This window comes from Phodopus roborovskii, unplaced genomic scaffold, assembly GCF_943737965.1.
Source record: "Phodopus roborovskii unplaced genomic scaffold, PHOROB, whole genome shotgun sequence".
Taxonomy (NCBI): Eukaryota; Metazoa; Chordata; class Mammalia; order Rodentia; family Cricetidae; genus Phodopus; species Phodopus roborovskii.
The window spans coordinates 38458-51617 of NW_026125342.1; the positions used below are offsets into that span (position 1 = coordinate 38458).

The 13160-nt window shown below is 41.0% G+C and overlaps 2 protein-coding genes across 2 annotated transcripts in view; one reads left to right on the forward strand and one right to left on the reverse strand.

The window, feature by feature from the left end:
* Positions 1-1359, forward strand: part of LOC127214301 (FH1/FH2 domain-containing protein 3-like) — a gene marked incomplete at its 5' end in the record, with an annotated part of 35122 nt that extends 33763 nt beyond the window's left edge. The window contains 1 exon segment of the mRNA XM_051174696.1: positions 763-1359. Within this exon segment, the coding sequence (XP_051030653.1) occupies positions 763-845 (83 nt within the window).
* A 9325-nt stretch (positions 1360-10684) lies between these two features.
* The window catches only part of LOC127214280 (tubulin polyglutamylase complex subunit 2), a 29611-nt gene continuing 27135 nt past the window's right edge, over positions 10685-13160 (reverse strand). Inside the window, exons 6-7 of the mRNA XM_051174682.1 lie at positions 12927-13087; positions 10685-11582 (exon numbers count right to left, since the gene is read on the reverse strand). Of these exons, the coding sequence (XP_051030639.1) occupies positions 11349-11582; positions 12927-13087 (395 nt within the window). The 3' untranslated portion in view covers positions 10685-11348. The remainder of the gene's footprint in view (positions 11583-12926; positions 13088-13160) is intronic.

The following is a 13160-nucleotide window of genomic DNA, read 5'->3' on the forward strand; positions in this document are numbered from 1 at the left end:
CAGAGACAGTTGCTACTTCATTCACCCTTATACAGTCTTCATTTTCCCATCAAAACAGATGACAAACAATAGGAGATGTGTTTTGCCAAGCCATACATGAGCCTATTCCATGTGAAATCCATCCTCCAGTGACCAATGATGCCCTATGATATATACAAAGCATCTACTAAATTCTCCCACAAACTGGGTGGTTTGCTCCTTGTCATCTATTTACAAAAAGATCACTAATTATTTAAATCACTGTCCCTAAAGGGAGGTCCTTTCAAGTTGAGACTGAGACCCACATCACTCACAGAGACTCTTTGCAACCATCGCCCCTTGCCCTGGGCTCTGCCTAACTCTCGGCTGCACAGGGTCCCAGGTTCTTGGTTACACCCCCAACTTTGTATTTCCTTCCGCAGTTTTGCATTTGGGAGTTTGCTGACCCCTCACTATGTGCTGTTTACTTCAGGTTTCCCATGTTACGACTCTTTCAGCTCTGTTACATTCTATTCTAGGAAGACACTGAGCTTCCCACATACCACCTACACTTTCTGAAGTCTGCATCCATTTTTCAGAAACCCTATGAGAACACCCCTCTCCTCCTTGCAGCCCAGTCATCCCATGGTCTCTCCCAGGATACTCAGCAAGAGGAGAGTGGCTCTGGGCTATCCTGGATTCTTGGGAATGTGGGTATTGTTACACTGAATACCAGGTGTCTCTTGCTAATACCCCCTTCTCTTTTTGTCTTTTTGTTTGTGACCTGTGGGGACCACTACACAGTACGAAGGACCTTGAAGAGTGGCCTGACTCCAGAAGAAGCCAGAGCCCTGGGCCTGGTTGGCACATCTGAACTGCAGCTGTGACTTTCTTTAGGCCCTCAGAAGTATGCTGAGCAGAGAACCCACTCTGGCTAGACCCGCCCCTCTCAGCAGGGGTAGGGAGACTGACTTGAACATCTGATGGTTCTGAACTGAGAGCTCATTTCTGGGTGTTACACTGCTTGGGTCATCGCTGAGCATCAACGTGGATCTCCAGGAATCTCCTGCATGTACTTTCTTTATCAAGTCAGCGTGTTTTTCTTGTTACCTTGATACCTGGTTTATTAGTTCTAAGTGTGACACCTTTTCTAGGAAGCAACAGTCCTTGTAAGGAACAAATCACTCCTGTCACAGTTGTTATGATAACACGAGGCCATGTGATTAGACTCAGAAACAGAGTCTCCTCAACAACAAAAAGTCCATATATAAATGCCAATGTTGGACACAAAAGCAAGCACAGATTGTCTACCAGTTGTGGATTTTAGATGTACTAAATGTTTATATAAACTCATAAATGTACACCATGTTTCAACTACTAAATAAACAGAGTTTAATGTCATCACAAGAAACTCATTCTCATAGATGGAGGATCTTAAATAGCTGTGCAGGCTCACATCCTTCCTAGTCAGCAAGGACTCTATTTGGCATTCTCTTCACATCCTTTGGGTTGTATTTTGTTGACTGAGTGGCCCCAATAACATGCTCTTTGACATTCTGGTTTAATTAGGCATTCCCCAGCCCCCACTTGCTTCAGGGAACATTAGCTGTTGTTAGCCTTGTTTAGCTTTACCTTACCCATGAGGCTTGCTGTGTGTGAGGCTAAAACAGAGATGAGAGTAGCTTACTACACAGCTCAACTATTCTGGAACCAACATATTTGCCTTTTATATAAAAGTTCATTGTCTCAGAAAATTTGCTAATCACTTAGATGATGTAGAACTCAAAGTGCTGTCTTCAGAGAATGCTATGGTTTTTACATTCATTTGTCTCAAGTACAAGTGGTCAAGACTTACAGTGTTCAAGACAGGATTAATTCAGGGATCCTAGCTGTTTCAGAGTGACACCAGGGCTGGCAGGTGACTCAAAAGTGACTGATTTCCATAGAAGCTCTTGCGCTGGCCAGGTCTCCCCATGAAAAAACTATCTCCCAGGCCAGGAAAAGGTAAACCATTTACAGTAGCTGCTTTCAGCAGCTGGATAAATGTTCCATTTTCCAAAACTTTTGTGCTTCTGTATCTGGAATGGTGATTTATAGATAACACTCAGCAGATGTTATCTATAAAAAGATGACATTCCGTACCTACCCTTTTGACTGTGACCTCCCTAACCTGTGCTAGAGATCACTCTTTCAAGCAGGCATTTGGGAGAGGCTACCTGATGGATGTGAGTACTGTATGCGAGCCTAGGAATGTCAGTGGGGTTTGTAGATTACAGACTAGGGAATTGATTTAATCACCCCTTGACATTACAGTCATTTCCCTTTTGTATGTGAATTATTTTGAATGTGGTTTACTGGCTTTGAGGCCACTGGCTTATTGCCCCAGCACTGAACTCAGGCATGGGTTATCTATCACAGAGAACAGAGATGTATAAACACAGGAAGCTGCATGGTTGTCATGCTGCTTGGTGAATGGCTAGTTCAGTGCCCTCTGGGAAGCCCCTAATGTTCTGCTGAATGCTGTTGCATTAGCATAGGTCACATTCAGTGACTGGGAAAAAAATAATGTTAAGTTTAGGGATCAAAAGCTTCTGAGAAGCAAGTGAGGTTAACTAGCCTCTCCCTTTGCAGCCAGGCAAGGAGAGTCTTTTATTCAGAGCTTCATTTTGAATATACTCAGTGCAGTATGGGATAACATAGCAGGGCAGAGATGCCCATGAAGTCTGTGGAAGGGACTCACCTAGTGTACTGAAAGCTACTGGTATCTTTATCTGTCTTCCTTACCCTCCTCAAGATGTGACTAAGGTGTTTTAGAATGTGGACTGGACTTGAGAACATTTAAAAGATCATCTCATTTCCACCCCTATTGCTAATGTGAAGATGACTTTGAAAGTTACTGAGTTACAAGGAATTTTATTTAGTGTGTGTATATGTATGTGTGTTATATTCCTGTGTGTACTGTGTATGGAGAGTAGAGGATGTTGTGAGTTACTTCCTCCATTATTTTATGTTGTTGTTATTATTACCATTAACCTTCTGGATAGCTTTTTCATTGAACCTAGACTTGCTGGCCAGTTAGCTCCAGGACCTGCCTGTCTCCAGCCTGCCCCAGTGCTGGGGTTCTGTTGGTAAACAGCTAAGTCTGGCTTTTATGTGGGTGCTGGGGATCCAAACTCAGCATGTTTGTATAGCGCTTTGCTCACTGAGCCATTGCCCCAGGCCCACAAGGATTTTTTTTTTCTTTCTTTATGTGAGAATTAGATAAAAGCAAATATAATTCCCCCCCCAAAGAACTGGTTCATCACCACTGACAACCTAAAAGCAGAAAAATGGCTGAGTTTGTTTGTTCAGGAATAGCAGGGAAGTTGCAATCCAGGGCATGTTCTATAGTGAACTACGGTACACTGCTAGGTATACATGAAGGCTAGACAAAGGGAAGGTTTTAGACAAAAGAAATATGCGAGTTGCAGGGGCTTCCTCTAGGGGGTGACATCAGCTCAGCAGTGGAAAATGTTAGGTCAATGTCCTTGCTCAAGGGGCTAGCTGTCTTCTTATGACTCACTACTGTCCCTGTGGGCTAGTTGTCCTTGTGTGACCTAGGTAGTAAGCTGAAGCTGTGGTGTGTGTGTGTGTGTGTGTTTGTGTGTTTGTGTGTGTGCGCGCGCGCATGCATGCATGCACCCTCCCCTATGTGTACATCCTGTGATCCATTTCATTTAGGAATAGATATATTTTGTATTGATAACTTTCACACTAGAAAGGAACCAACTAATTAGGACATGTTTGAACAAAGCTTTCTTCACCCTGTGCCCAGTGAACTATGCTTGGTCTTTCCTGCCCTGAAAACCAGAAGAAATATACAAGATTCTCACTGTCCCATAACATGGAAGAAACAAGATAGTGACACAAGAGGTATGCTCTCGAATTTTCTTTCTTTCTTTTTCTTTTTTTTTTCTTTTTCTTTTTTTTTTTTACCCACAGATGCTTGTTGACGGAGGGTTAGTGCAGACACGTTGCAGGAGGTACTTGTTGGGAAGTGTCAAAGTGTCGCTAAAATATGGCAGTAAGAGTCCTTCCAAGCCTTCCTTTCAGGATAGCTCTAGAACACTGTTCTGCGTCATTTCTTTTCCTGTTGGATTGTTTAAATCTACTGATGAAACAGATATATCAAAAGGCTCAGAAGAGAGAGCCTCAATGAAAAAAGATTCTGTACCTTTAAGCCTAGTAGTCATTACCTTTTAGTCATACTGGAGGATTGTTATTTTGTCTTGTTGCCACTTTACAATGTGTCTGCCTCTGGTGGGCAGTTTTTAAAGCACGTGTGTGCGCGCATGTGTGTGTGTATATATCATCAGAAACCAAAAGAGGCATAAGATCCTCTGGAATAGGAGTTATAGCTCGATGTGAGCTGCCTGATACAGGTGGTAGGAACTGAACTCTGGTCCTCTGTAAGAGCAGTCTGAGCCATTTCTCTAGGCTCTGTATTGAATTTCTCTATAAGACCTTTGTGACCTATTAAAGAGTGTGGTGCCTTATCTGTGTAAGGTGTCATTGCTAATTTTACAGGTCATTACCATAGATACTCTTGTACCCCATAAATACTGGCAAGTGATGAAAGACAAACATTATTTTGTTGAATATAACTAATTTTTTTTAGAACCTTAAGGAGTTTTTGCTTAATAGGTAACTTATTCAAAGGGAATTGGGGATGAAGGAGACTGTGCATAGGGCCTGGGAAGGCTGAAGACTTTCCAAAGTCATTGTTGAACACAATGCAGGGATGAAGAGCAGGGGCACTTGTAGCAGCTTAGTTTTCTAGCTCTTAAGTAAGTGGCTTCAGGATAATGCGTGGCTCTCAAAGCAAAAATTTATATTCATGGCCCCTTGAGGTGGTGTAGTAGCAGAGACGACGATGGCACATTGATGAATGGCACCCGTGGAGCCTCAGGTTTGAATCTCGGGTCCCTAAAATCCCCTTCTAAGGGAGACCATGCAGTGTCTAGGTATGCCTCAGATGCAATCACAAATACCCTTAGAAAGGACAGCCCGAAGAGATTTGAGAAACATGCAAGAGAAGCAAGAACTGAAGTGACGTGGATCAAGCTAACATACGCTGCAGGAAGCAAGGACAGCTTCTCAGGGCAGCCTCCCAACTATAGCCCCAGGGATCCCTGCAGTTTGGCCCTATGGAACTGATAGTCAGCTTTTGGATTTCAGAAATACACGAGAGTAAATTTATGTTCTATTAAGCCATCAAGTTTCTCATAACTTGTTATGACAGTCTTAAAAAAACAGGGTATGACTATACAAATATGCACTGAGACCCAGATTTGTAGGTAACTGTGTGCCAGGGCTGGGTAATCAGTTGGGAAAGGGAGAAACAGGGTCCTTCCCCTTAGGAGGCATAACAGAAGCTGTGGGAGGCTGTCATCAAATTAAATCTCAGTTATCCACTATTCTTTAGCCATTTCTAGTTTTGATTAGAAATCATTTTATCTGAGACATAACTACACCACAAACGTACCAAATTGCTTAAGGAATGAAATGTCTTTTTCAATTTTAAAAGAAAGCTAATGGCTTTGAAATAGACAGTGAAGATATGTATTAAAATAGATCGTCAGTTTTGTCAAAAAAGTCATCTGTTAGAGCAATTGGTTCTGTTGGTTAGGTAATTCATGGAGAGAAAATGGACTTTCTGAATGCTTCTTAAAAAGCTGTTGCTTATTGAAACCACTCCATGTGAGTACTCAATTTGCATTATTTAATAGAGTTTTACAGCCCGTCCATCAATTTCCATCTTACATCTGAAGAAATGGAGCATCAATGATGTTGAAGAATGTTTCCTAGACACAGGATAAGATGTGGCACATCCCAGCATGTCTCATAATTTACTTTTTGGTTCTTTTAGAGCCTTATCAAGATAGCTGTTGGTGGTATACCCAGTCAGCTAGGCTTCTGGGTACAAAATATGTGGTGCAGAAAAGACCAGGGACACTCATGGCTTCATGTGTAATGTATTTCATTATGGCAGGATTTTCTGACATAGTCCATAAGCTGAACTAAGGGTATTCAGACTCTAAAATAAGGTGGTTACTGTCTCCTCAATTTTTAAAGTTAGGCATTTTCATAGCTTTTCCTCATTCTTAGTTGTCCTAAAATATGACACATTTGACTTAATGCAAACTTATGTATAGCCAACTTTAAAATTTATATATTAATAGTTCATAGGACTCCATGATTAGGATGGCTTTCCAATCCCTCCACCCCTTCTCAAAATCCACTGGAACCACAGAGATGAGGTAAGATGACCCAAAGTTCATTGACTGATACTCTCCTTCAGTGAGCTGTGGCTTCATGGAGCTCTGGCTAGAGGCACACCGGAGATGAATCTACAGGTATAAAGGCACAGGAGAGAGCCATACTGATGTCTTAGAAACAAAGAGTGAATGGCTTAGGAGAGGACAGCTGCTAGAGCAGCTTGAAGCAAGTTAAGAGCTAGATACAGTGGGGTCACATTATAAAGAATAGGAAAAGCAGCAACTGCTTCTTCTGAGCGCTAACTGTGCACTAACTCATTTAGCAGTCACAGTTCATAATGGAAGCTATGTGGGTTTATAAGGAAATTACTTGGCTGGTGTTCTCCACTGGCTCAAATATTGGAATACTGGGTCCCTGATTGGTGGTGCTGTTTGGGGAGGCCACAGAACATTTAGGAAGTGAGGCCTTCCTGGAGGGAGGGCGTGGGCTCAGACAGTTATACTACATAGCCTTGTTTTGCTTCCAGTTCTCTCTGCATCATGTTTGTAGTTAAAGATATGCTCTCAGTTTCCTGTGCAGCCCACCTGCAGCAATGCCTCTCCTGCCATTATGGAGTCTCCCTTTGGAACTTTCTTTTATATGTTGCTTTTGGTTATGGCACAAAGTAAGATAACCATTACAGCTGGGAAACCAGGTCTCGTGGTATTGACTGAAGCCAAAAAAATTTATCAACATATTCCAAAGGTAAGGGCACGGCCAACATGGTTTGCTACCTGCCTGTCGTCCATTCAGCTGTAATGAAGGGTCAGAATTACACTGTACAAATAATGTGACCAGGGACCCTGTGTGAACTACTGTACTGAACAGAGAAAGTAACATTCATTATAACCACCAAAGCAATGGCTTAAAAAACTAATAGGTTGCAATTATTTAAAAGATAAAATTGGAGAAGTAGGAATATAGTTAAAACATCAGCCAAGAGATGGTATCTATTGAAGCTGTGATAGACATAGCAGACTATTTATACTATGGTATTTATATCTGTAAATGTTTAATAGTCTCCAATACAGCACCTTAGGAAAATACATCATGTAAAAAGTGGGAAAAAAAAACGAACAACAAAGACAAACTGTGATTAGTCTATTCCCATTATTATACAAGCTTTACTGGGTTATAAAAAATTTATTTTTCATAAAATTAAAACCAAACCAATCAGACCTTAGCCAGAAAGTTTCAGACTCAATATTACTATCAAATTGATTTAAAAAAAATTCCACACTGGGCACAGTGGCGTACATCTGTAATAAAAACATCAGTGGCAGGATGTGTCTGTATGTGTAGAATGGCAGACTACATAGCTATAGGTCAGCTTTGTCTTAAAAAGAAAAAGGAGGAGGAGGAGGAGAAGAAGAAAGAAAACAGAAAGAGAAGAAGGGAAGAAAATCCTGATATCTGGAATATTTTTTTGGCAATTCTGATTTTGTAGATCTGAAGTGGGATCCAAGGATGTTATTTTCCATGTGATACCAGTGACTTTGGTGCACATTCCTCTTTCTTTCTTTCTTTCTCTCTTTCTTTCTTTCTTTCTTTCTTTTCTTTCTCTTTTTCTTTTCTTTTGTTGCTTTTTTGAGATAGGGTTTCTCTGCATTGCTTTGGAGCATGTCCTGGAACTAGCTCTATAAACCAGGCTGGCTTCGAACTCACAGAGATATGCCTGCCTCTGCCTCCCAAGTGCTGAGATTAAAGGTGTGCACCACCAATACCTGGCTGGTACACATTTCTAAGTCTAGAGATCACAGCTTTAAGCACGAGATTCTGTAGGTTGTTGGCTACATGTTAGCTGGACCCTTTCATCCTGTTTTTGGCCTGGCTACCTCCGTATGTGCAGGAGGATGTGACACTTTGTGCATGGTACTAACTACATTAGTACATCATGGGGCGTTCTGTTCTGTTCTCATTTTCTAACTCTAGTACAGTGCCCTTTCCCAGGCAGTTAAGTTTCTTGTTCAGCATACTAACATTTTAACTACCTTTTTTTTTTTTTTTAAATAGGGTTTTGTCTATTTCTTTTTATTATTTATTTGTATGTGGTGGTGGTATTTTGAGACAGGCTTTCTCTGTGTAACAGCCTTGGTTATCTTGGAACTCAGTTGGTAGACCAGGCTGGCCTTGAACTCCAAGATCTGCTTGTCTCTGTCTCTTGAGTGCTGGGATTAAAGGTATGTGCCACCACCACTTGGCTTAACTGCATTTTTAAAAATATCAGCCTCATGAGTGTTTTTGCCCATTTAACTCAAGTCAGTTTTCATGTTAAGACTTTGCTACAAGTACCCTTTTTTCTTTTAGAAGAGCCAGTTCCCTGAGTGAATTGTTTATGCATTCGTACAGGGTCACTTGTACAGGTTTTCACATCTGAATTACTGCTCTGTTTAATCTGACCTTGTGTGTTCTTTAAGGGAAGTGTGGGGAGACAAAGGAGTGCGCACATGAGAAGATTCGGGTGTGCCCCCTCTCCTTTGGCTCCTCTGCTGCTTCATTTGTGCCATATAACTGGAATCAAATTCAAGTATTCAAAGGCTCCACAAATACTAAATGAATGATACCTACTACACTGAAATAACGTGTTTGCTTCTACCCTTAACACAGAAGCAAATGATGGTCTGGTACTGTTGTATTTCCTTGGGAATTGTTACACATTTTTAAGTGCTCCAAGTGCAATAAAATATAATTTTTTAAAAGGTTCAAATTATCTCCTAAATTAGGGATAATATGACAGTCACAGAATCATTAAAGTTACACATAGACTTTTCTCTCTTCTTCCTTCCTTCCTTTCTTTCTTCCTTTCGCCGCACTGAATATTCTATGGTTGGTTTTGAAGCTGCAGGAGATGAGTGATACTGTTTTAAACATTTTCATTAGAGGTGGACAGGCATGGTGGTGCATGCCCCGATTGCAGCACTGGGAAAACAGAGGCAGAACAACTGCAAAGTTAAGGACAGCCTGGGTTATACAGACAGATCACATCTTGAAACATGATTTGAAACAACGGAACACTAACATGGAACACTCATATTTCAGTATCTGAATTATTTTTTTAAAAAAAATGTGGATGCAGCCAGCCAGAGTCTGCCTTAATTCTTCTTAGATTTCCTGACACTATGGAAGTGATAGGAGGTGGAAGGCTGTGTTAGTTCCAATGTTATTGGCCCCCATAAGCTCCTAGGGAGTGGCACTCTTAGGATGTGGCCTTGTTGGAGGAAGTGTGTCACTGTGGGGGTAGAATTTGAGATCTCCTTTGCTCAAGCTTCTCCCAGTGTCACAAACCACTTCTTGTCGTCTTCTGATCAAGATATAGCCAGCACCATGTCTACCGACACACCACCACGCTCCTCGCAATGATAATGGACTGAACCTCTTCGACTGTAAGTGAGCCATTTCAATTAAATGTTGTCCTTATAAGAGTTGTACTAATCTTGGTGTCTCTTCACAGCAGTAAAAATCCTAAGACAAAGACTGAAGACCATACCCCTTTTCCGACCATCATTTTCTAGTGAATGACAATAAAAAATAAGTTTTTCAAGTATATTTATTCTTTGTATTTGCTTGGTGCCTGTGGAGGTCAGAGAGCACTTTGGGTCCCTGGAGTTGGAGTTACAGGTGTCTGTGACCTGCTTCATGTGGGTGCTAGAAAGTGAATGTGGTTCTTTGCATGAGCAGTATATGCCCTTAACTGCTGACCATCTTTCCTGCCCCAAAACAGGATTTTAAATTTCCCTAAATATTCAAAGTGAAGTTGGAGAAATACAGGTAGAGAACGCTAGGAACTTCTAGCCCCCATCACATAATAGAACAGAGAAGCCCTAGAATGATTAGTGAGTAGAGGCAGCATAATAAGAAGCCTGGACAACCACTGGTAGAAAGAATAAGTTAGCCAATGGTAAAGGAGTATGTGGTCCCCCTTCTCTTTATTCTTCTACCTCTGAAATATCAGTACAAAAATTGCAGCCATCAAGAACACTGGAGCTAGATGGGTAACTCCTGCCCATTGCCGGGACTGCAGAGGAAGGAGTAAGATATTCTTAACTGAAAATCAGACTAACTTCTTTACAGAAATTCTGTTATATGCCTAATATTTAACACAAGAGAAACTTATGGGGTGGCTCAATGTCTAATATTACCTTGTTTCCTAACTTACAGGACATTTACTTACAAAGACCTCTTGGCAACCCACACTGTTCTAGGCAGAGAACTGCCTAGAACAGAGGTAGTTGGGAGAGACAGAGCAACTGTGAATAAGCAGAACAGCTGGAAATTCTTGTGAACAGACTAGCTTTATCTGCAAATAAATACCCAGGGCTTTGTTAAAGCATAAACACAACATAAAGATAAAACACAACAGGGGTCAGTCTCTTTTAAAAAGATGGTTTTGGCAAATGTAGATCTATCAATACAAAGCTGGAAACAAACCTCCTTATAGGTAAATGATCAGGAACACTGGGTTTTATAGTGAATTAAAAAAAGAAATGACTCAAGTGAGATGTGTTTGTGGTATAGGTTGTAAAGAACACAAGACTATGTCTCTGAAAGTATCTTCTCAAAACATACAGCCTATAAAGCTAAGGCATCAACATTATATATTAACAGTATGAAAATGTTTGCATGCAATGCTGCCCAAAAACATTTCTATGACAGAAATGCTCCCTATCTCGGAATTATCCAATATGGAATCCACTATCATGTGCATTCTTGGAATGTGGCTAATGTAACTGAGGGTGTAAAATTTTCATATCTGAGGTGGTCACATGACTGATGTTTCATAAGTTGTACCATGGGTTTATTGATGAGGACCCCTCTAACTGCTGCTAAGACGTTAAGGACTGTGTACAGGCATAAAAACAAAACAAAACGAAAAACCTCTAAACACATCTGAAAGTCTTAGCTGGTTTTGGAGACAGAGTTGGCACAACCTATGGGGGAAAAGGACTCCTGGGAGTAATTCAGTATGGTCTTCCCAACTCCTGATCTAAGGCTTTGATCCTCAGGAGAAAGCCTACAATCACAAAGTGTCTGAGGATGGGGCCACCCCAGGGCATCTGCATGTTGATATCACTGCTCTGAGGCTGATGGGATGCTTATTTTCGGATAGGGTTTCCAGAGCCAGAGGAAGGTTTAGGGGTAGGGGGAGCTACAGGCCCAGGTCCTTTCTGGCCACTGACAGGCTGCACGGGCCCTTTCTTTTTTGGGATTAAGATCTTGTTCTTGCTCTTGAACACTTTGCTGGGGTCCAGCTTGTTCACAAAGGAATCGGTCTCTTCTGTGAGTAGACTGGTGTTGTAGGTGATGGGTTTGTACATACTGAACCATTGCTGTAAGGCAGAGGTGAGAAGAGTTTGAGTGAGAAATGGGCCAAGGGCAGGGCACATAGGACAGACATTACAATCTGGCCATCACTAATCCACTTTTTAAAAATGTCAACTCATAAAGCAAATATGATTATTTCAAAATTCAAAAAACTATAAAATCTAAAGCATTTCTTGTCTACACATCTTGTGATGTAATACTGAATTTATACCTTTTTTTTTTTAAATGAAAAACTGCCTTGTCTTGGTCAAGCACACACAGTGCTTTTCTTTTCTAAGGTAGAAAACTATCATTTTATTGTAGTCTTACTTAACATGTAAATTGCTATACATAAAATAAGGTTTAAAATGAAAATTAAAAAAAACCAAACACTCCAGTCATACAGTGCTTTTCAAGGTCACCAAAATAAATGCTATATAAAAACTAGGAGCCCACCAGGGGACATTGTCCTCCTACTTGCCATCAAAGCAGATGGTGCCCACCATGGATATTCCAGTAGCACCATCCCTCCAAGTGGTGTGATAAGAGGTCAGAGCAAAACTTTCATATGGTAAATTGTGGTGCTGGTACTCTATACCTGCAGTTTCTTAGAAAGCTATGAAAAAAGGGCAGCCACATTTTTGTTTTTCCTTTTGTGCCATTGTCTGACCAAAACACTTCATAGCATTAATTACATGGGAGATGTTCTTATGAAAAATGTTCGAAGAATGAGGCTCTACCTAGTAAAGCTGCAGTGGGATGCAGTCCCTGCTTTTTTGCTAATTAAGTGTTGAAAGGAATCATTATGATTTTTCTTTAGAGCAGACCAGTTCATTCCAGTGAACAGTTCTAGCCCACTTGGTGCTTTCAACACAGGCTTGTATAAACGATGCCTAGTCAGTAATATACAGAAGACATCTCTCTATGTACTGATTCTGAAAGAGCTCTACAATGGAGGATAAAAGTGCAGAATTGCTACACTTGTGTTAGCACAAAGATACACAAAATGCATTTATGCTTTACATGTAATGAGTTTCTCAAGGAGGGCATGCATACTGACCTGTACCTGCCAATGGGAGTGTAGACTGGGAGCAGAGGGGAATTAGAAACTTGTTAATCCTTTTAAGTGATTGTATTCTGGACCCAAGCCCGCAGTGACATTTAATTAAAAATAACATTCCAGTTGATCCTGATTACTTAATTAGATCCAAATCATGTGAGGCTAACAGCCAACATTGGAATCACTAGTCCTGCTTATTAAAATTATGGGTTCCCTCTATTACTGCAGATGGGGAATTTGGAATGTAACATTTTCACAGGAAATTCTTGATACACATCAGATTTTGGGATGACAGGCGTTCTCTTCTTACCTTGGCCTGTGGGCTAATGCCATAGCTGGTGAAGGCATATTGCCATTGGGGCAGGCCCAAGTGGGTGATGAGCAGGCGGTAATAGGCAGTAAAGGTATCTGTGAGAAAATGCCAGTATAATGCTCTGTCCAGGAACCAGATCTCAGTGTCATGAGCTAATCCTAAACAGCACAAGAAGATTAAGGACAGCTTAATATGTTTTCTCTTTTAACTAAAATGTCAATGAACATTGAT